Source organism: Ciconia boyciana, chromosome 6 (assembly GCF_034638445.1).
Source record: "Ciconia boyciana chromosome 6, ASM3463844v1, whole genome shotgun sequence".
Classification (NCBI taxonomy): Eukaryota; Metazoa; Chordata; class Aves; order Ciconiiformes; family Ciconiidae; genus Ciconia; species Ciconia boyciana.
This window is the reverse complement of record NC_132939.1, coordinates 8,837,041-8,860,492: the sequence shown is the minus strand read 5'-3', so window position 1 is coordinate 8,860,492 and position 23,452 is coordinate 8,837,041. Positions and strand designations below refer to the sequence as shown.

Here is a 23,452-nt window from a genome sequence, read left to right as displayed (position 1 = left end):
AACTTTTCCTCTGGTTCATCTAATTGTGTGTTGGCTCACAAATAAAAGCAAGTAAGGGTGCATGTCTGAAAACTATAGTGGAACACTGTAATCCTTGACTGAGAACAGTGGATTGCAACCGCCGTGTGAAAGTTTTCCTGTCACTCACAGACCCCAAGCCTATCTGCCAACTGCACAGTTCTTAACTCCTCCAGCTGGAGAGTCTGGAGCCAACCCAATGACAAGGCAGGTCACTGTATAGCTATTATCCAAACACGTGAAATGCTTTGCTTACAAATACACCTTTAAGGTTCTATTCAAACCCCCAGCAGATAATCTGGGTATATCATGGAGACTTCAGAAGTCCCCTCAAGACTCAGCTGCCATGGCCAAGTTGTCCTTCTCAAACATTCATATGCAAGTCACACAAAGCCTATCTTTTTCAGAACAAATGAATGTATAGCTCCATAGCAAAGACTACTTAAGATCTTAAAACTTTAAATATTAAGCAATCAGGTTATTTTAAGAACAGCAAGCACTGTTTTGGATGCAACGTGAAATTGATTTCTTTTGCACAGCAATACTCACATCCTCCTACTTAAAAGTGATAAATTTGTTTTTGTTTTCTGCTTTTACTTCTAAACATGACTCAAGCAGACATACTGCCCAAAGATTAGCGGTTTAATATGACAAAAAGGTAAGTCCGTTTGGTAACTGTTTTGTAAACATATGAATTTTATCAACATCAGCGTGAAAAATCTTCAGTCATTTTTGCTATAACAGACTTGAAACAGGAAAAAAGATGAAGAGCCCATAGAGAGTATTTTCATAAGCTAAAACCCATAGGTTTCTCAAACCTTAAATACCTGAAATGAGGCATTTAAAGTGAATTATTTTCAGCGAGCACTACCAGCTGTTTTCTGAAAGTCAAGCAGTCTGTGGCTGGTATAAGTTGGCACCTAAATTAACTTTATTTATTTATGTATTTATGGACATCAATATAAAGCTTTAGTTATTGTATACTACACAATTACTGCTCACTTTCTTCGGAAGGAAGGAATGAGGAAAGAGGGAGCTGAACTGTTACTTGGTAATGTCATTCAAATTCAAGCTATTATTCTGAAGGGGGTTAATATTATGTTAATGTTAAGCTGGCCAGAAATACCCCTTTAAATGCAATAAATAATATTTTTCTTCTTGGAGACAGTCTCACTTGGTATTTCAAAAGCTGTTGAGTTTTAACATGCAGTGAGAAATTTTAAATTGCCTTATGCATGATAACAGAATCCTCTGAAAACCATATGTAATACAACCAAGAAAAGGCAAATTAAAACAAAATCAAAACAATGCAACTAAAACAACTATGAGAAAGAGAGCAATAAGATAGCATGACCAAAATCTAAGTTTATTTATGCCTTAGGCACTGCAGTCCTCAGCCATTTTGCTTATGACAATCTACTTTTTTGCACACTCCTCTTGGCCAGGAATATCAAAATAAAATGTACTCTGGAATTCAGTCACAAATAATACCTCATAATTAGGGCCAAAGCAGAAAGTAGTATTTGCACAACGGTTATAGAACATTTTTTTCTTCACCTACAGTAGTCTGCAGTCTATGTATATTTTTTTCTCCTTTCTCTTTTTGGCACTTTTGTTAAATCTTTCAGACTAAGAATAATAAGACTAGTTTGCCCTCGATAAAAACAAAATAAAAAAATGTTCCTGTATGTTAACAGTTCAATAAAGGGTAATATTCTTCGTGAATCAGTAAAATAAACAGATCAGCAAAATGGTATGGAACAGTTTTTGTAGAGGTGAAAAATTTAAAGAAACCACAAATTTGTAGTTTCCTTACAGATTTATGTTCATCCAAAATCACTAATATTTTTGTAAGACTGCAAATGTTAACCCTTAATCTTGACTTTGCAAAATTACAATACAATATTTTGGAATTTGTTTGATTAAGCATGTTACTAGTCACAGCAAACATTTGGCAACATTGCTCTGTTTTCCTACAAAATGACATTTTAACCCTTTCCAAGTTTTTGATGGGGCTATCTTACAGTTTCCTAGTTTACAGAGTACTTTAAATCACTTTCTACCCAAAGATAATAATCAAAAGCATAACAAACAGTATTGAGACAAGAAGATCCAGATGGATGCCCATCTTCCATGTGGAGATGCAAAGTCATCCTATTCTCAACTTTTCAGTAACAGCCCTGAACTCCTACTTCAATACATTTCAATAAGGTTCATATATGATACAGGCCTGTGGTTGAGGAAATGTGACTTCCTATAAGCTTTAATTTTTATTTTCCTGCATTTACAGAGACACATAAAATTCAGCGATCTGTTTCACTGTGTGATGGCATGATTGAATTTGCTATTATTTAAAAGTGAGAACATTATACAATTACGAAATACCGTATTTTTATTAAAATTTGGTGGTATTTTAAAGAGCATTTGAAGGAGATGACACTCAGCTCCTGCTGAGAACTACTATGAATATGGTGCTTAATTCTTTTTGCTTCTTAATAACTCACCATCAATATCTTTCTATCAAAGGTCTACAGACCTTTGTCTAAAAAGCACTACTACTTTAGTGAAAAACATAATCCTTGTAGATAAAGAGTTTTTTAATCTTTACCAACCAACATTTTTACAAAAGATCTCTTTAGCCTACCTGTCTTCTAATACTAAGAAAGTGGGAATATGTCAACTACTTTGTCTGGCAAATACAAGTTGACCCATTTATTTACAGACTGAACAAGGCCAATCCATTTCATGCTGCAGCACTAACCCTTAACACCGATCCGGTGAATGAGCAGTCCATTACAATATATACAAGTGACCTTTAATTGCACTAATGGCTTTGTTGCATGTTCTTCCATTGCAACAACACAATTATGGTATAAATATTTCTAAACGACATAATTATTTGTTTAAATAAAAATACATATGAGTCCTGTTTACTGACAAGGAACTGCGGATGCACTGTATTATAAGTGTTAAAGTTTTGAAAAACTGAATGGAGCCCTCATGATATATTTGTATAATGTCAAACAACCCAGAAACCAAAATTAATTATGAAATAAATTTCAGAATATTACAAATCTTCACATGCAATCTAAAAGTTAATGGTACTTCCTGTATTCATCTTCAGAATATCAAAATAATTTTATTCAGTATTACACAATAAGGTGATATTTTCAAATTAAATTTTTCCACATGTTCATAAGATACAAGTGTTCTGAAATTCCATATACCAAGTAAAATTTATTACTTGATTTCAGTTCTATGTACCATTAGCATTCAGAGGGTTTTTTCTTTTTAAATAGGAGCACTCCAAGTATTGTTTTACCTCAAGTTATTATAATTTTAAAATATCTCCCAAAACTTTATCTAAATTGTACTGTCACAATTTTAAACACGTTTATTTATTCAAAATTGTTTGAAAGAATGTAATACATTTTTGACAGGCAGTCTTTTACAATATTGAAATCAAATCCTTGATTTCATCAAACCCTTCATATTCTGTGCCTTATTCCTGGAAGGCTCATGCCAAAATGATTTAGTTTGATTTTCTTTAACAATGGTAGGTTGGCTTGACAGCATCTGACAAAACAATTCAGTGAAGTACACCATACCAGGTAAAGAGAACCTGAACTGGCTACTAGATGAAATAATGCAGAATGGAGCTTGGAATTATGACAGAATTAGTTTTGCAGGAGAATCTTTTTGCAGTATTATTAATTTTAGATTAAGAAAATGTTATGGTATTATAATTACTATCTTCTGATCTATGTTTAAATAAGCCAGTGGTAATGTCTTTATTAGAATCATAGGGAAAATGGACAGGAAAAATCAATGCAACAGGGGTTTGACTGGCATAAATTTCAGCTGAATTTTATTACAGTGATTTACCTCTCTCTGTTAGAAAATTTAGTTTTATATGCAGAGATCCTTGCATTTGAGTCCTTGAGCTGAAGTGGAGCATCCCGTACTAGAGTTTGCCAGGTATGATGCTATCTGCTTAAGGCAGGCTGAAGAGAAAGAGAAGTTTTCCATGTAAGCCCCAAGGGTACTTGTGTTCTCAAATACACGGGGATGAGAGGCCCCAAAGGTTTTATTACATTAGAAAATTAAAGAAATATACTTTCTGTAACACTTCAGAGACGTTCTGTCTCACCTTTGAACCAGGAATACCTATAAAGTTTCATCTATGCTCCAGGCACTGGCCAGCCAGGCAGTCACAACCGTGTCTTGGTAAAAGCAGGTTCCGTTCTGAGGTTGTAAGGCCCTAACATGGGGTCAAGTCTTGTAATGTCACCAGTGCATGATCTTAAAATAGAGTTGCTTTTATCTATATACGAAGGTATATTGACTAAGGTCCCAGTATTACAACATGTATCGTGTAGCATATATTAGTTTTGGTGTTACGGTGTGTGAACTTTACCTCAGCGAACAAGAATTCATTTCCGTATTTTACTGACCGATGACTATAGAACTATCACCTTACTCAAATTTCTAATAAACCAATGTTTTGCCTTTTGTCAGCTCTCAGGTTCACAGATTCTTTTTGTTAAAGTATTGCCTAAAATAGTTCATTAATTCAAATGCTTTTGTTTATTTACAAAATTACTCAACTTTATAAACATCAGTGAAATATAATCAGGATTAGGGTGAGTCATTAATGAAGGCTGCTTCAAATTTTCTTGGAAGAAGCCTATAAGAAGTGATGCTATTAGAGGTACAGTGGACACTGTCTAATTCTCACTGATACAGAGGTTGGTATGGCACGTGTGCATATTTTAAATATATGCCGATCCCATATGTACTGGTGACATATGGGTTGATTTATTCTTCCAGAAGAAATAGCTCATTAATAACCCTAAACCATTATGTCCATACCTGTTCTTGATGCGTTTAATGCATAATTACAAAATGTTTCCGGGAGCACCATTCTGGCACTCAGTGACATCACCATCTCCTGAGTCACTTAGGACCAAACTTGAGCTACGTTAATACCACATTGAAGCACTGCAGACATCAGTTCTGACTTGGTTTTACCCACCTGTTTTGGTAAATAATCTAGAGCAGTGGCTAATTGCACTTCTCCTTTGCAAATAAGAAGTTTACCACACTACAGTCTGTATAAAATAAGCAATGAAAGGGGATAGAATGAAAAAAAAAAAAGTAGAAATACAGAGATTTCAGATGGAAGCCACCTAAGACATATTTCCTGTTTTTAATTGCCAAATTTACCATCTTAAAAGAAAGGAGTTTTAAGCCTTCTTCCAAATAACACTGCTGGCCCCATAACATGCACATGAATATCTGGAGTTGCACTTAAATCTTGCTTATTTTGGCAATCATTAATTTTCTTATAGTCCTTTATTGATAGATGAAGAAAGGACATTATTTTGGAATCATACATTTATTTTAAATTATATACAGGCTCAATTGCTGGTTTTTGTGATTATGTTTCCTTCCAAAGACATAACCTATTACTCTGGCAATTACCACCAGGAAAAATGCATTGCAGAGTGCTCCATAGTACCATATTGTATCTGCCTGCCACTGAGAAACCAGCAACATTCCTGCCACAGGACTCTAATTCTGACTTTCTTCTCCTCCTGTTAGGAAACACATCTCAGAAAAAAAATCTCCAGAACTCATACATTAAGCTCTGGAATCTTACTTACTTTTGCTGTGTGGCAATTCTTTATATAGTATATGACACTTGGGTTCAAACAGAGCTGTCTTTCAAAGATTTTTATTCTAGTTTGCACAGGTGTTATACAGCCATTAAAAAGCAAATCATATTAGCTGGCTCTTACTTGTGTATTGATCAAAACTAAAAAAAAAATTTCAAAACAACTATTTATTAGACAGACTATATTATACAACTTGTAGGAAAAAGCTTCTTCTCCATACTATTAACAATTGACTGTTACCTGAAGATTTAAAAAATCACCAGTAAAGCAAAACTAGGGAATTAAAAAAAAACCTCACAAACTTGCCTATTTGCAAACATTTATCTGAATTTATCCAAAGTTTTAACTTTAAATATATAATTTCAGAGGTTTATGTTGACTAGACAGTAACAAAGGGAGTTAATCAAATATGAGTCTTCTCCAACTGTCTTGTCAAACCAGGTAATGATGTCCTGCCAGCCAAACTCAGAGGGTACATGTGAAACAAATACAAAAGTAAACAGGCCTTAAGCTGCCCAAGGGAAAGTCAGCAAGATGGCAATTTCAATCATTTGGAATAATACTAAAGCAGCCTTAGGCTTTTCTCAGAATGGAAACATGTCACTGTTACTGCAATATTTCAACAAATCAGACTGCAAAAGAAAGGAACACTTATGTAATCGCAGCCGTGGAACAGCGCTTTACTTAACGGTGAGGTGGAAAATAATTAAGAGGAAATTCCCTTTTTGCGAATAATTGCAAGTGTACCTAAATAACAACGACAAACAATGTTTCCTTAGAAATTTTGAGGAGTGAAAAAATCAAATTTAGGCACAGATTCCTTTAGTTTTGATAGGAGGCTTTGGAACAACAAAGATAAAGTTCTATCAAATAAAACTATGAACATAATGTTCCTACAAAATTTATCAAATGTTGATAAAAGATACATTCAGAGCTACAAACAAAGCAAAAAGTACTTCAAGAACAATTCTGCTGAAAAGTTTCATTAAGATGAAGGGGTTGTCATATCATTTAACTGAGAAATCAAAAAATATTTCAAATATTTGGGGAACTTACCTAATCAGTAAACTTTCAGTATGTGTCTAGTCATGTAGCCATCTTTTAGTCAATCATCAGAAAATCAAAGGCAAATTGGCATGACTCAACCCAAACTTTAATACCGCATGATTGTGTCGTGTAAGCTTGTTTTGTGCGAGGGCTGCTGTGGTTTTAGCAGAGAGATTAACGACCGGACCTAAGCTGGCCTCCAAACCTTGCCCTGCTGATGCCTCAAGCCCTTTGAAGTCTGACCATCATACCTGGCAAAACAACAGTGGGAACTAGGCTGGTGTCAGATCTAATCAAGTTTCCTGCCTCAGCATAGCTAACTATGGGGTACACTAATTGGCCCAATTGCGGATTATACCTTTTGCTACAGATTCAAGACAATAATTTAGTCAAATGATGGTTTTTATCTCCTTCTAATTAAGATTCCAAAGTGGGAAGAAATAGGATTAGACAGGCTAACTTAAAAATTGTGTCCTTTAAAGTGGTATGCACATAAGATAGATCGCTGATAATATTGCATATAATAATATATTGCTAGTAACTAACGTGTGAAGATTTGGGAAAGCTTGTTATAGCCACTGCACCTTTTACCATAAACATGTAAGTTTTCCTGGAAAGGGTCTACCTCATAATTTACAAATAGAAAATGAACACTCATAAATATTCATTAAAAAACATTTTCATCCTGAATTTTAAAAAAATCCCTTTAGAATACATTTCAGTCAATCTTACTTTGACAAAGAAGATACAAGAAAAACTGAAACGGTTAAATGATTCTGCAGACTATAAAGAGGTGGAGTCCCTCCCACAAAACTGCAATCTAATAAAACGGATTTGACATTTAAGGTTTTTTACTGATGAGGGCCAAACCATAAAGAGTTATTTAACTGGTGAGCAATCCAGAGATGAGAAAATCCATGTCCCGTGCCCTTATTTTAAACTGTAAAAAAAGAACGGTCTAGTGATGAAAATCCTTTTTGGAGAAATTTTGCCATAAATCATAGGTTGTGTATTTCTAACTTTTCTTATGCAATTTGATTTTACTGTGGCATTTCAAGTAGAAGTCAATATTTTTACCCTAAATTGTGTATATAACTAAGTAGAAATTTTCAAAAAACTGTAACGTACTCAAAATATATTTTAATTTCACATTTAAGCTACATACTAAAGAAGTCATAAACTTAGTTGTGCTTTGTATAAAGCACACTGTTGCTTGTAACGCACACTGTTGTGCTGCTTTATGTTTTTACCACCAGACTGCTGACTCATCGCATTCTAACTGCAGAAACCCATTTTAGAAGACTGTATTCACATCCCTTCTTAATTCAATTTTCCCTTGCTCCCATTTTCTTATTGACCTCATTGCTCTAGTCAGCCTAGCTGTAGTCTGCCTCCCCTAATACTATGAGGAAGAAAAACATATGTATTATAGATTAGTGAAATGTGTACAGGAAGATCACAGTAGGACAGTGATCTAACATGTTCAAAAAGGGCTAGTTTGTGTCAGTTCAGCTTATAGAAAGCATATCTCTAACAAAACCTGAAGTTATTCAAAAGGGGCTGCAGCTGAGCAATGAAGGGAGAAATTATACAAGTGGGTCATCTACCCATGTCTAGGGCAACAGGTTGTTTCAAGAGTTCCACTACACCCCTGTTTCCAACTCTTCTGCCCCATGGCTAATTAAATTCTTTTTTCAGAGCCTCCTGCTAAGGTTTTTTGGTTTTTTTTTCTTTTTTCCTTCCAAATTACATTACAAATTAGAATCCCAAATACAGCTGACAGAAAAAATTATATTATGAGTCAGGATTTATAGTGAGGACTCCCCCCCCCCCCCAATATTCTAATTCATAGATATAATAAATGAGAATTTACTATGCTGTGAAATGAGGGTGCACGCTTCTCTGCACTTCTGAAAACAGTAAGAACATTTGTATTTTAAAACCAAACACAGACTATTAAGGTTTTTGTTTCTAATGTACTGCTCAAAAGCAGTTGTTAAAATGGTTTAATACCTCACAATGTCTGGTTTCACTAACCGCATTCTCTGGAAAGTGAGAAACATTATAAAGGAATGTCTTTGGGAAAAAAGCCCTCCTTCACATATTTGCCTTTAAGTGGCTTCTGAAGAGGATACCTCTAGTTGAGAAACTTCTAGCACTCATGCAGAGATGACCTGCATGAAGAACTGGCTGCCTGATTAACTATTAACTACTCTCAATAGGATTAGATAATTAAAGACATTGATGACCATTAATTAGGAGGAGGGCACCTTAATTTGTCACTTGATAGGGCCCTTTCAATGATTTATAGGTTAGGGCTACTTGCAATTGTGAAGGGGAGGGGGCAGTGAAGAGAGAGAACCCTTAAGTTACCTTATCAAGTGGCCAGCTAAAAAGGGCAGAGGGTCAAATAAGGGCCAAAGTGGTCACTTAAGGGTGAAGTCCCAAACACCAAAGCAGTGCCAAGCCACATTGACCATCATTTGGTGATGGAGTAAAAAATATGCTAATTTATTGGTGGCAATTCTCTCTTTTTATGGTTTCAAGCAGTTAAGACAAGTGGCCTGCTTAAGAGCTTTTCATTTGAAAAGAGATTAAACAAAATGGTTTGTCAGGGATGCTTGGCTGTTTTATGTCTTTGTTAAAAAAAATTTGCCCAGACTGTACCGATGACTATCACATCACCCCAAAAGCCATCTTCCATCTCTAAGCATTACTTGGTTAATAAATACATCAGCTCTAATTGCTTAATAGTGCTATGTTCATTTGCTCTTTAGCAAGATTAAAATGAAATACATCTTTTGTATTACTGCCTTCTATCAGGACTGTCTGCATAAAGGTCACAGAAAAAAGTTTAAATTTAGTAGGAAATTTACTTAAGGACATTAGTGTAAATGATACTGTGTTTAAAATGACATAAAAGAGCGAAAGGTGATTTCAGTAATGCAAAGAAAATGGTTTCTGAATACTGATAAGGACACTTATCCCTCATACCACACACAATTTTAGGCAGCATTATACATTAAAATCCCTCTACTGGGGTAATAACATGTAGCTACTTTCCCACCCACTAACACAAGTAAGAGCAAGTCATTAACATTTAATTAAATATGCTCCTGACATCCTTAGAAACATGTCACGCTTTGTTATTGAAGGTTGTGGCCTACTTTCTATGTACATTTTAAACAAAAATAAACTATTTATAACGGACTGATTTAGTGCAGCAAATGAGACATTTTTAATTAGAAGGCATATTACAATATTTTATAAAACCGTTCGAAACAGCAAAACCAGAATGAAATGAATTTACAACATCTGATGCATATTTTATGTATTTCACAGAACGAAACATAAGAGATGGGATTAGCTCCACCTTTTGGGTTCTAAATAGTGAAACAAAACTGTTTCTCTTACCTCAATGGTGAACAGCTTCCTTTTTAATCTAAAAGCAAGGTCCTTCGTGTCTGACACATCACAGATCAAGCTATTAAGTCGAGGAATCTGATGTACGTGAACCAAACCTTGTGGAAAGAAAGAGTAAAGGAGGGAAAAAAATTAAGAAAAATGCTGTCGTCCAGATGCATAAATTAGAGCCTTACAGCAGAATTCTGTATATTTACACACACTCATCCTCCCCTTTTTAAACTGGAGCTTACTACCAGGAGCAATGAAGCAAACGGTGCGATTATACTCAAGTAATCAAGCAGAATAAGATAAACAGAAATCCCTGTGCAAGGAAAACTAATTGCACTTTGGTACAGAAGTACAGATGTAAAGAGGGATCTTAATACTTGTCAAAACCACAGCCGGTTTGTGTGTGATTTTCTCTTGTATTTACAGTAAGCAAATATGGCTATCACCTTGCATGCTGCCCACGGCACCGCTGAGTGATCTTTATTTTATTAAATGCACCAGTAAGCAGCCAGCAAAACAAGGCTTATGGGTTACTGATAACCACTGAAGCTCTAATGAGAAGTACTTCGTTTTGTGCCCTGAAAATGACTTCAAAAAAGTTTCTGGAAAATACTGATTTGGATCATGCTTTTCAATAAATTTTAACCCCTGTGCCACCCTGGGAGAAGTAAGTTTTCTTCATGCAGGAGGCTTATATAGCTGTTTAGATGTTTTTAACAGTACTAGGTGCACTGCAAGCTCTGCATTCTGTCAGCTGCAACTCAAGCTGATTTTTTCTGACAAGGACGCTGGATGGTTTTTGTGCAGCCTAATATAGTTTCTGAACAACCTAAGGGTGATTTTCTACATCTGAAAACCAGGAAAATTCTACAGGGCTTCTCAATTACTGGCCTATATTTGCTATTCATAAAGCCAGCATCTAAATGGAAATACTGAACATTTAGAAAAGACATCTTGAAAACGGCAGCTGTGAGAAAAACCCCAAACACTAAAACCCTAATTTAAAATAAGGCAAATATTCTTTTGGGGTTTTATTTATTTTTTTAAAAGGAAAACTAAAGGGATGAAAGTTTCCTAAAATTGAATGCTTTAAAAAGCATGATTTTTATGGGTACTAGTAACAAAAATTCTCAATAATATTAGAAAAATATTTTTACACTTTGAAACTTTCTATCCCTGCCTCCAGTCCAGTGACATATAAGAACTGTTTGGCTTTTGAGTTCAAAATATAATTATTATATATAGGAACAGCAGGTATAACACAGGGTTGCTTATATACAGTATTTTAAAAATTTTATTTAAGGATCATCTATATGATTATTTTGTTCTTTTATTGACTTTTCAACCATTTAAAATTGCAGGCAGCTTAATAAAATTATTAATGCAGGATTCATTAAATAATGCAATAATTTCATCAAACTTCTCCTGAGTAACGTCAAAATCTTCCATCATCTGCAGTAAATAAATAATCTTAAAATATATTCTTAAGCAAAAAGAATCCACAAAGTTAAAACTGTTAAAAATACCTATTTTTAGAATGTTAAATTAAGGTTGCCTAAACCTCAAAAGCTATGTATATTGGCATATAATTTTTATTAAGTAGTACCAAAAATGATTTAGTATACATTTTTACAGGAAACCAGGAAATAACTGCTAAAACACACATTGTCTTAAAGGATCTCCTCAGTACTGAGAAAAGGAGTATCAAATTGACAGAATTATGTTAGCATAAACAAATGCCACATCACGATTATACAGTTGGAAAATAATTAGGCAAATTATTCTAGCTTTTGTTCATGGTTTCTTTTTCACTCACCTTTTTTCAGATCATGAAATGTGCACTATTTTCATAGTCAAAATGATTTTTCTCTGATTTATTAATTACAGCCTGCATACACACAGTGGTGTCTCAACACCATCTTTGCTTCTTTTTCTATATATCCTGCTATGGAAAACACTGCCACATTCTCACATGTTTACAGCAGGTTTCAGATAAGCAGTTCACTTTCAACTAAAGGTTTCCATGGAACTACAGTAGTATCACAATAATAACAGCTGTAATTTATGCACACTCAGAGCACCACTCTGGATTAGCTAAAACTGTTTGCTATTCACTGCTTTGGCTATGCATAACTTCTAATCTAATCTTTTAAAATTTAAATAGTTTTGCTGCAACAGCTAACAAAATCTTTGGGAAACAAAATGCAAGATTAAACACAATTACACAATTTGAAGATAAATCCCTTGAAAGGCTACATGACTTTTTACCAAAATTAGTTTCATATTTTACACGCCACACATATCCACATTCATTTCTTTAAATGCATAAGTGCCGTAACTTACAGCTGAAAAATAGAACGTTATTTTTAGATCAAGTTTATATAGCACATCATTTAGCAGTTTATTCACCTTAATATAATATATGTTTTTCCGTGTTCTCTACTTAAAACTTGGCAGATCAAAAGTATTGATTTCATGACAAGTACAGCTCGCTGGTCAGATGATTGCCAAGCCTCCTCTGCATGTGAATTCCCCAAAGCCTGCCTGTTGAGATGTACATCTGATTGAGCCATGCCTCAGTAATACGGCTTGACAACATGCAAGGAGTTGCCATGTTTCCTTTGCAGCCTTAATGCACTTTACTGAAAATTTTCCCAACTCAAGACTGGTTAGCAAGGAGAAACATTTACGAGGTATATTCTAAAATGAAATCAAATGCTACTTTATAGCAGATACCCAATTGGAGGGTAAGCCGCTAAGTGCCCTAGAAACACTCAGGGCAGACTTTTTGCATTGCTAAAGATGGAACTTACCGTGGTAATCCTTGTATAATGGATTGGTTTCTCTCTCAGAGCCAATAAATGATTCAAGACCAACTACCATATCTGACAAGTTTGTTACACGTTCCATAATTGCTTTATTCTGTAAGACATGGAAACAAAATACACATCCTATGTGATGAAAAAGGTAATTAATGTTCATAGAGTAAGCCTTGGTCTTCTCAATGACAAACTGTGGGGAAAAAATAGGTCATCAATACTTAGAAATTACATTAGAGGGCTTTTTTTCTTTAAAAACAAAAAGGACTTGACATTTCTGTCTAAATAAAACATACATTTGACAACCACAAACCATAAAAGGACTAACTCAGCACTAAATTCGTATTTTCCTAAATCTTCATAACATAAGCATTTGCTCACATCAGAGATATTTACAAGCTATGTGGCAGTTAAGCACCTCTCATTGACTTCCGCTATGAGTCAGATGCCCAGCTTTTGTTTGTGTTCTAAAATCTTGTTTTTTAATACACTTAGGCATACCACCTCTAATATTTTGAGCATGCACAACCCACATGGTTATTCATTTTAGTCATCAGTCAAACAACATGGAGAACCAAAGCATTTTCTCTAGTATTTTTCTTTCTAAAAGTTCCTCTCTACACAACATATGAATCTAAAGCTTCAAGTTGCATTACCATTTCTCAAGATATTTGTGATTTATAAGTGATGCTTTATGTCTTATGCAACAATGTACTGTCAGGTGCCTTAAATAAGCTGTTTTCCACATAGTTTTCTTTAGTTAATTTTATATAGCAGAAAGTAACATTCAAAGGCCACAACAGAGATCTTCAGAGGTAACTCAGAATAAAATGTTCTTAAATGTTTGATGATGTCAGTATTTGATGAGCAAAAAAAAAAAAAAAAGAGACAAATCTGTGCTAAAAAGCAAAATATTTCTTTAAGATAAGAAGTAGTTATCTTAAAGCTACCTGGACAGCTGGTATACTCTTGTTCTTGATGGCTGTAGGTGCTATACCCATCATACCTTCAGGGATATCAAGACCAATCACCTCAAAATACCCATTCCAAGTATGATGAATTAGCTCTGTAGCTCCAAGTTATAGTTCTGTATTTTTCATTAATTTTAAAGCATTTTGTACATTCTGCACTTCTTTCATAAAATATGCAACCAACGCTTATTATGAAAGGTCAATTTAAATACTGGCAAACTATTTGATAATAACAATTTATAAAGTAATTAGGAGCAGAGAGAAAGGAAACATCCCTAGATATGTTAGAGAAGTCTATGCATTGTACTGACATACAGGTTTATTAAAATGGTGATCAATACATCAATTGCTTTCTTGAACCTACATTTCAATAACAGCGTATTTCCTAGCCACAGAGAAGCCTACGAAGCAGACGTGAAAGGTGAACATTTCCTACTCCCATCAAAGAATAATCTCAATTCTGTTTTTTGACTGCTACATAAAGTAACTTGTGGCCTGTTCTGCACAGCCCAATCTGCTCAGGTTGCAAGGCCTAAATCCACCGATCCCATGGTACCTTTACACCCCCTCCCTTCCCCACCTTATGGGCCAGATGGCATTAAATCCCGGGGACTGGTCTCTTTTCAAAGCTGCTACTTGTGCACAGGCCAAAATGATCTATCCCCATGGAATCAGGGAACTTCAATTTTACCTACAAAGTCTAACGATGGATAATGCTAAAACAGTGTTATACTACAGAATTTCCTTTCTGAGGAATAACATAAGTGATCTGAGGTAAAAGAACACTGCCTATGCATCAATCCCTAAACTTTGTTATTATATCCACCCTGAAAATATTAAAGCTGACTTCCAAATTATTTCCTCTTCTAGGAAGAGAGAGACAGTATACTATATTTTAATGGAAACTTTTGGTCACATTGTTCTACAGGGGCAATCACATAAAGATGGTATAAATACAAATCTGAAGTAGCCAGTGACCTCTATAAATCCACAGACCAGAAATTACTGTATTTTGCCAGTTCTTCAGCAGGCTGCTGGATGTTATTTGTATAAGCAAGAAATACAAAATTGTTACATAAATAAATAAACACTTATGATTTCTGGAAGCTAACCTAAACTCTTGGTATAAAAAAATATTCTATCATTTGAAAAAACGTTTGCTGTCCATTAACTTTTCTGCTTGCTAGTTTTGACAACAATAGGTGACAAAAACTGTGGATAGAAAGATGCTCAACCATCAGCAAGGTACCCTCATCATTAACAGTCCTGCAAATCATAAGAATAGCATCTTTCCTATTTGGTCTTAATTTGAGAAAGATTAAAGTGAGGGATAGCAATTCAATATTTGCCTAACGATACATAGTTCAATATGCTGGTTTCAGCTCTTCTTCTGAACAGCTTTGCTTTCTTAAATTGTAGTCTGTTTGCCCATGTTGATTTTGTTTTTTGTTTTTAAAGTGTGTCAAAATATTCTCCTGGCTTAATGCAGTGTATCTTGGGAAATATTTTGCACAGTGAATCGCCACACCAAATAGACATTTGCTTATGTGGCATTGTTGCCATAGATCTGTATCTATCATGTATTTTCTAGTTTGCAGTGTTCAGCACATTAATGTCCAATCAAAGCTGACGTCAGCACACAGATAGTTGTGATGTATGGCATACTGACATAAACACACAAATCATGTTGCCCCATCTGGGCTTGAAAATTTAACAGAGCTCCAGATCTTCCTCCAGCCCCATACAAATCTACCTCCTGCTTCTGGCATAAACTTGGCAGCTCTGGAGGTGAGCCAGGACATGGTTAGGAGGGAAGCCAGGAATGGGGAGATTCAGGGAAAGAGTTTGTTGGCAGCTAGAAGAGGTATTGTTTTAAATTACACTAAAAAATAAAAAAAAAAACCCAACCCAGTCCTGGAAAGTTTTCAGTCTTGCTAGATGTACTGCAGTTTTTCTAAATTAGTTAGTTCAGCCAAAATGTAATTATTCTAACAACATGGTAGCAACCCTGTTGTGCAGGCTGGGCTGGGCTTCCATTCTATATCTTACTTTGTGCTCACTGTTTTAGACAGACATTTTATTTTAAGTGCAAACTTGCAATATTTGGGCTCAACCAGCATGTACTTTCAAAACATCGCCTCAAGAAAATGCATGTAGCTAGTTGGATATGTAAATGGGAACTATACATATGTGTTTAACCAGCTTTTGGGAAGGGCAATTATGGAAAAAGATTGCTTTATCCTACTAATTTATTTGCAGAATCTACATAGCTTTGAGTAATTATTTGTGCATGTTTAAAAATACTTATTTACAAATAAAGCAGTTCAAAATGTATAATCTTCTGTGTCTGAGTATAAAGCACGGTATTCTACCAACACAAATATATGTATAGCCTGTATGTTCAAACTTACAGACTGAAATTAATACTGGGTGTTTCTACTGGATTGAGTTCTTAATGTACCACAATTTTATCATTACTACTATTAATCAAATCAATCTTGGGTCATCTAGATTCCATATTAGGAAAAAATCTGTCTTTTCTACTCTGCTCTAATTTCTAGTTCTCCTCTGATTTCCTGTCAAAATTTTTATAACATCCAGAGATATGTCCTCATATTTTTATTCTGTCAGCTTCTAAAGAAATTAAAAACCTCACAAAATGTACGTAATAAAAATATTTAAAATCTCAGTCTTTGCACTGCATTAAGTAAAGAAAAGTCAAAGAATGGAAGAGTTTCTTAGAACGGCTTCCACTTTTCTACATAGTACATACAATCAATCTCAAAATTTAAAAGGAAAACAAGAAACTCATGTTAAAGATCTATCATGAGATCCAACTAGCACCTGTATAAATACATTAAGCTCTTGAGTCACATGGGATTCGTATATTTGCATTTGTATTCTGATCAATACATTAACATAATCTTAATACTGATTTATATATTGAATTGAAAATAAGGTATTTTAAGACTATGTCTCTTTTCAAAGAGACATTTGGCAATTTCAAAGAGACACCTCTTTGAAAGAGACATATGTGTCTTTTCAAAGAGACATTAGGCCTATATTTTGGTAGAGGGCTATATTTGACTTCTGTACCTTTACATTCTGGTAATCTAATCCCATCACTGATTTTATTTTAAAACATTTAATTAAGAGTTAATATATTGAATCCTAAAATGGGTTTCATTACCTAAAAAACTACTTTTCTAAGTTTCTACAACTGCTAGCACTGGGACAAAACCCAGTTTAAATGGTGAGTTGCATACATTCCGTATGACAGCACAGAATTTAAAGATGAATTCAGATGCTCCCCCCAAGTCTAGGTAAAACTGTAATTGTAGGCAACAATTCGTGTTGTTACCAACAGGTGACTCCAGTAATCCTGACACTTCGTTTGAAAGAAGGTCTCAATAATAAACAGCAAGCAAGCAAGTTCATGTAAAGTAATATGAGCCTTATGAACTTAAAGCAAATTTTGGTGTGTGAATTTTCAAAAAAAGCTCAAAAATTGGTTGTGCCTTTTTTTGTTTCTGTTACATTCTGTCATAAAGCTGAAGTAAGCTTAGTACTATAACGTAGGCAGCCACATTGGACTATAATGAAACACTGGCTGGATATTCAAAAGATGAAATAATTCTTGATATTTTCTGAGAGATTATCACACAATGATGTGGTAATGGCTTCACAATATACAAATATTTTCCACTTGTCATTACCCTCCAAAGGATTTTAAATTGAAAATATAAATTATTAATATTAAGAAACACAGCTTAAATATTTATCACCATTTGTTAATAATTACTGCTTGGAAAATCACCAAATTACCCATACATTTTATTTTGGTAAAAGAAGTTAGGTATTAGGCCCTTGTACTAGTTTTATAAAGAGATACAGTTTGTGCACTTTTTCATTATTCACAAATCCTGAAAATAAGAGATTAATAACGGCTCTGCCAAAAAGTGTTATATCAGTAATTAACAAAGACTGTGAAGTATAAAATTCTATACTTATTCTGCCTCCAAGTCGATTAGCACTGTTCTCAGTCCTTGCATACACCAAATCTACGAACGGAACTGTGAATTTTGGCTCTAAAATGAATGTACACTCAGACCACTGGAATATAAGATGAGCAACACTACATTAACAAATTTTGGTATGTAGAAATCTGTATCAATGTCACAAGAAAACTGTATACAAGCGTGATGTCTTTGCTGGAAGACAGATATCCTAGAAATAAACTACAATGCCTTCAGTGATTGGAAATCCACATTTAGGGATTGTGACTGATTAGGCATTTTCTTTTACCTTTGAAGAACCTTACTGACTATAATAGAACTTAAGTATAAATATCTGTTTATATGTCTGAAATCACAGAAGCATTGACTTTGGTTGATTTGTTTGTATGTACACTGTATTACATTAACTAATTTCAAGCAATTAATAGTATCTTTGAACAATTTTATACAAGTTACAGAAGCAAAGAAAGGACATGTAGCGAAGACATGAGCGGGTAATTAGATGCAACATACTTGTAAAAATGGGAAGGAAGTAACAAAGCATCTGTTGGGCAATATGTTAACATGATGTATTAATTCCAGATTTTGGTTGTTCTCTTAAAGTTGCTTTTAATAATGTTTGTCCTGATAGTCTATATAAACTCAAGAGTCTTTCAACTGTGAAACTAGTTAGAACTAGTATTTTTGTTTCTTAAAAACTCAAAACTTTTGAGCCATGGTTTCCTTATCTTATACCTATAACACTGTCACTGCTATGGGAACTCTGCAATGCTATTATCAAATTTATCAGATGAAGGTGGATGACACAGTATCCAATTAAAACATTCTGGATCAATTTTCAGGAAAAATAATTAGCCAGGAAATAAAAACTAAATATCACACACTAAAAAAAAATATCTTTGGATCTTCACTGAAGATGGATGGCCTGGACTTCTCTATTACTTGAGCTATAAAAGAATCTAATGCCAGCAAACCTTGGCACCCCACAAAATAAAAAGCATGTCTGTTTTGCCATTGGAGGGAAGACCCAAAGGCCAACAGTGAAATGAGTGATGACTCAATATAGATAAAACAAGCAAGTCAATAACAGTTGCTGCTGAGGCCTACAAAAATGAAAGTGAGAACAAAGACTATGTAGTTTAAATCAAACTTTCCATCTGTTGATCTCCAAGTGCTTTATAACAGACAGGCAAGTGCTGCATTCCTCATTTACAAGTCATGTAACAAGCACAAAGATGTCATGTGAGTTGTCCAAAGTCACAAGCCAGTCAACAGTGAGCTGGGAACTGAACTCAGCCTTTTGTTGAAGCCCTGTCTATCGACCTCTATTTGAGGCTTGGTTTAGAAGGCTGCATCTTGCATGAATCCTGCTGCAGTGGGTAGATGAAATAAGCCTGACTGAGCCCTTCTGCAGTGAAGGGTGGGGAGCTGGGAAGAAATTAGTACAAGATCTGGGTGGAGATGAGCCTAGCATCTCCCCTGAACACTACTTGGTCCCTACTAATGAGATTGTCTCATTGTTACAAAAGCATATATATGCCAAACTGTATGTTATCATTTGTCTTTAATTATCGCAAAAATGAAATGACTATTTGAACAGATTTGTTTACAAAATTAAACACATAAAATATTCAATGCTACAAGTTGCTCATACTGTAGTATAAAATACAGATGCAAAAGTAGACTGAAAGAATGAGAGTCATATTACAAAAGAGTCATAACAAAACTGCTGAAATTAATGTATTTGAGACCAACTGGGTTAACTGAAATCCTATGACTCCATTGGGAGTTATTCATTATAAGAAAAAGGTTTAGGAGTTCCTTTTGTTGCCATTCTGCCTGAAAAAAATGTCACTGCAGTTTGCTTACCAGTTCAGAAAGGCTAACTATTGCTGCAACTTTAATTCTTTAAACAGTGAATTCCATTTTATTCACAGGCAACCAAAAACATCCTCTACTATTATTTCAATTAATAGTATACAAATATAAAAAGAAACATCTAACTGATGTTGGTAATCAAGTGGCAAGAGTCTGAAATATAAAATCATTTAAAAACCTAATCCCTTATTCAGTATAAAATTATAGGCTGTCATCAGGAGCAGGCTGGCAAAGCTAGGTCCAGATGGGAAACTGGCTGGGCAATAAGAAGAGGTAGGGTGGAAATGATGGGTAGGCTGGAAACGATGGGAACCTAAGGAAAGACATGACTGCTCCCTCTGCTGGCAAGGTTCTCACCTGCTTTAATTTTTAACTAATGAGGAGGCATTTCTTTAATTATTTAGGATCTAGCCAATAAATAATGTAGAATGTTCCTTCCTCAGTCTGTTGCTGTGTGTTTGCACATTTTTGAACTTATGGTGCCCTATTTCACTAGAATAATTTGCCACAGAATTAAAGGCTCAGATGGATATCTAATGGTAGAGTTACTGGCTTCATATTTTAATTGTTCATAAAATTAAAGGCAAGATTAAGCTTTTAAATCTTCAAAATATTCTACTTTACAATGTATACACATTTTGCGTTTAATTTACATATTTCATACTATTACGATAAATTGCTCCTCGTAACGTACTATAACAAGAACCCTTTTATGTAGCAGTAAGATACTATAAAATGAAACATTCTGCAACACAAACATACTAAATTACACGTCATACCAAAAAGTGCCATTCTTCCATGAGTAAAATTCATGACCAGAGAACTGAGAGATAATGTTTGTATTAAAACTTAATTAAAAGATGAAGATAAGTAGTTCGTTACTTGATTTGTGATATAAATTAATAGCTGCAGTAAGAACATTTAGAAAAAATCTGTTCTAGGATTTTGGCCTACAACCAGAAGCTCCCAGAACAGGAGGGATCAGCTTTTTTTGCCCACTGTTCTCATCTGAATCCTGGCTGAAAAGCTACTCCAGCTCCCAGCTTTCCAGAAGGCTCCATCCCAGGAATCCTCGCCTGCCATTTGGTTTGCTGATTTTAATCTCACAGGACTTTCTTACAGTGGCTCCACTATGCTGAACTGGCACTTGCTCCTAGAAGTGAGTTATTATTAAACTTGTAGGTCAATTGTGGCACTAACAACTCTTTGGAAGCTTTCAGCCACAGTGTACAATTTGCTGGTCTAATTAAATATTAATTCTAAGTGTTACATTCTGTGGCTAAGAGCTTTTATTTTCCATCATCAGTCTGGAAGAGAAAGAGGTTACAAGGCTAATTTAATCTTTTTTTTTTTTTTCCCTAGCATTAAAGCTTAACTACACAGGCACAAAAACATCATTAAAGATGCAGTATTCCTTTTTATTATGACTATCTTGTAATTAATAGACCAGGTCTAAACAAAAAGACGTAAAATTAGATTCTGAAATTTCAAGGTTTTTAAACAACACCAAAAGTTCATATAAAAATGTTTCTAAGCAAACACTGCACAGAAATGCAATATCCAGTTATTTGAAAATAATTTAAGATAGGAAATACATATGCAATAATTTAAATATAAAATAGTTTTACACAAAATTATTGTTCTTTGTTCTGAAATACAACAGACAACAGATAAACCCCATATTTAATGCTGGATTCACAGGGCATTTTTTTCAAGAACTTGTACTTCTACTTGTGCGAAAAAAATAGTATTGCTTCAGAAAAACAATACTACCTTCCATTTTCTAACAGAATTACTTGCTTAAAGCAGATAACTACTTTGTCCTGCATTATTTAAAGTCACTCTTCTAATCTTTACTTATCAGTGTCCAAATGGGCTCAATACATGAGCCTCTTCCCTTCTGCTTCCATAACAGTTGTGTCCATGTCTGGACACTGGGCATTATATTAACTACTTAGTCCAGTAGCCAAAAGATTCCATATGCTTGAACAGATGACTATCTCCATACTGTGATGGGATATTTAACTGTTTAGGTCTAATATTGCAGTTGAAAGATTTAGTTCTAAATCTTACCTAATTTTTTAAAGTTTTCATAGGCATATTTTCAGATTATATACATAAAATGTAAAATAAAATTGCAATGTTGCATATACTTATTAACTTCTAAAGTTTAACATTCATTTTGGAAAAGTGATTTTTTTGATAAAAAGTGCGTTGATGAGATGGCGATAAGGATGTGTATATAGTGTCCTTCTAAAAAGTAAAATTTATTAAAATGAGAAGGCTGTTTTAGGCATGCAATTTTAACATACAACGTGACTGTTCATAATATAGCTAAGTCAATTAAAAGACAATTGACATGTGGGTACAAAAACATGCTTCAGATGTATATTGTATTTGTTTTTGAAATGGGTAGTTGTTACCAAATCAGAAGCGGCAGAGCTAGAATACAGCCTGTTGGCAACCATAAACTTCTTTTATGAAACAGCAAAATATTTCTATTTCTTCTGCAACTTTATTAGCAAATACTATCAACAATAATAGAAACTGAAACCAAAATTACTTACTGTCCCACAATTTAAATTTTGAATTGTATACTTCTCTCAGCTTCCTACTCGATCATAATTTTAAAGATGCTTTTATGAATGTCTAGAATATACAAACCAGAATATTCATATCTGAAAACTATGTGGATAACCCAAGAATACCTGTCATAAACTCATAACTCTCAGTATTTCTTTGTATGGTTGTTAAACTGTATTGCTCACATACAACAAAAAGCAACATGCAACATTGACAAGCAAGTAAAAAAGTCCCCAGTACAGAAAAAGATAAAGACCATTTCATCTTCATAGTTTCTGTTTTGCAGAGAATTTCGAAAGCTTGCTTAACTATGATATAGAAAGTACATGACATTTGATCTCAGTACAAATTTGTGTGCAGTGGCTACCTCATCAAATACATTTGAAGGTTATTCAGCATTTTACACTTGCGAACTCTCAGAAGTTAGAGTTCTAAGGCAGGCAATCACTCTTAGCTCTTGTCATAGGAATAAAGATTTCAAACTGTGAGAAATTCACGAGCTATCGGAGTTCACATCTTATAATCCTATATTAGCAATGGATTCTAAAGCACTCTATTGCTTGACTTCGAGTTTAGCTGCTAAATTACTCAGTGTGAACACAAAAGGCTATGGATGTGAAAAGGTTTGTTTCTGTATTTTTCTACACTGAAACATACAGTAACTTATGCACTTCAGTGAATTCATAGCATCAAAACATTAATATTGTAGGAAATTAATTTTTTAACATACTGGATGAAATAATGAAAATACCTTGCTAAACAGAACTTCAGACTCTGAGGACAGGTTCTGTAACTAGACTTATTCATACTGACTTTTCATTAGTCAATTAATTTCCCTTGGTACATGCTGACTAATATGGTTGTTAGTCCTTACCAGTAACACAGCTTCAAGTTCAAAATAAAGGATGGCTTTAATAAAAGTGTTATGCTTTCTCCCAGTGAAAATAATAATCTACTAAAAAAAATATTAATTAGGTGATACAAAATTGGGAAGAAGAGGAACAGAATTACGAACATTATTTAGTATT

The 23,452-nt window shown here is 34.3% G+C and overlaps 1 protein-coding gene across 2 annotated transcripts in view; it reads right to left on the bottom strand.

Annotated features, from left to right (window-relative positions):
- Positions 1 to 23,452, bottom strand: part of ELP4 (elongator acetyltransferase complex subunit 4) — a 153,724-nt gene that overhangs the window by 74,484 nt on the left and 55,788 nt on the right. For both annotated transcript variants that reach the window (XM_072863731.1, XM_072863732.1), the window contains exons 8-9: positions 12,971 to 13,079; positions 10,158 to 10,264 (exon numbers count right to left, since the gene is read on the bottom strand). In XM_072863731.1, coding sequence (XP_072719832.1) covers positions 10,158 to 10,264; positions 12,971 to 13,079 — 216 coding nt within the window. The remainder of the gene's footprint in view (positions 1 to 10,157; positions 10,265 to 12,970; positions 13,080 to 23,452) is intronic.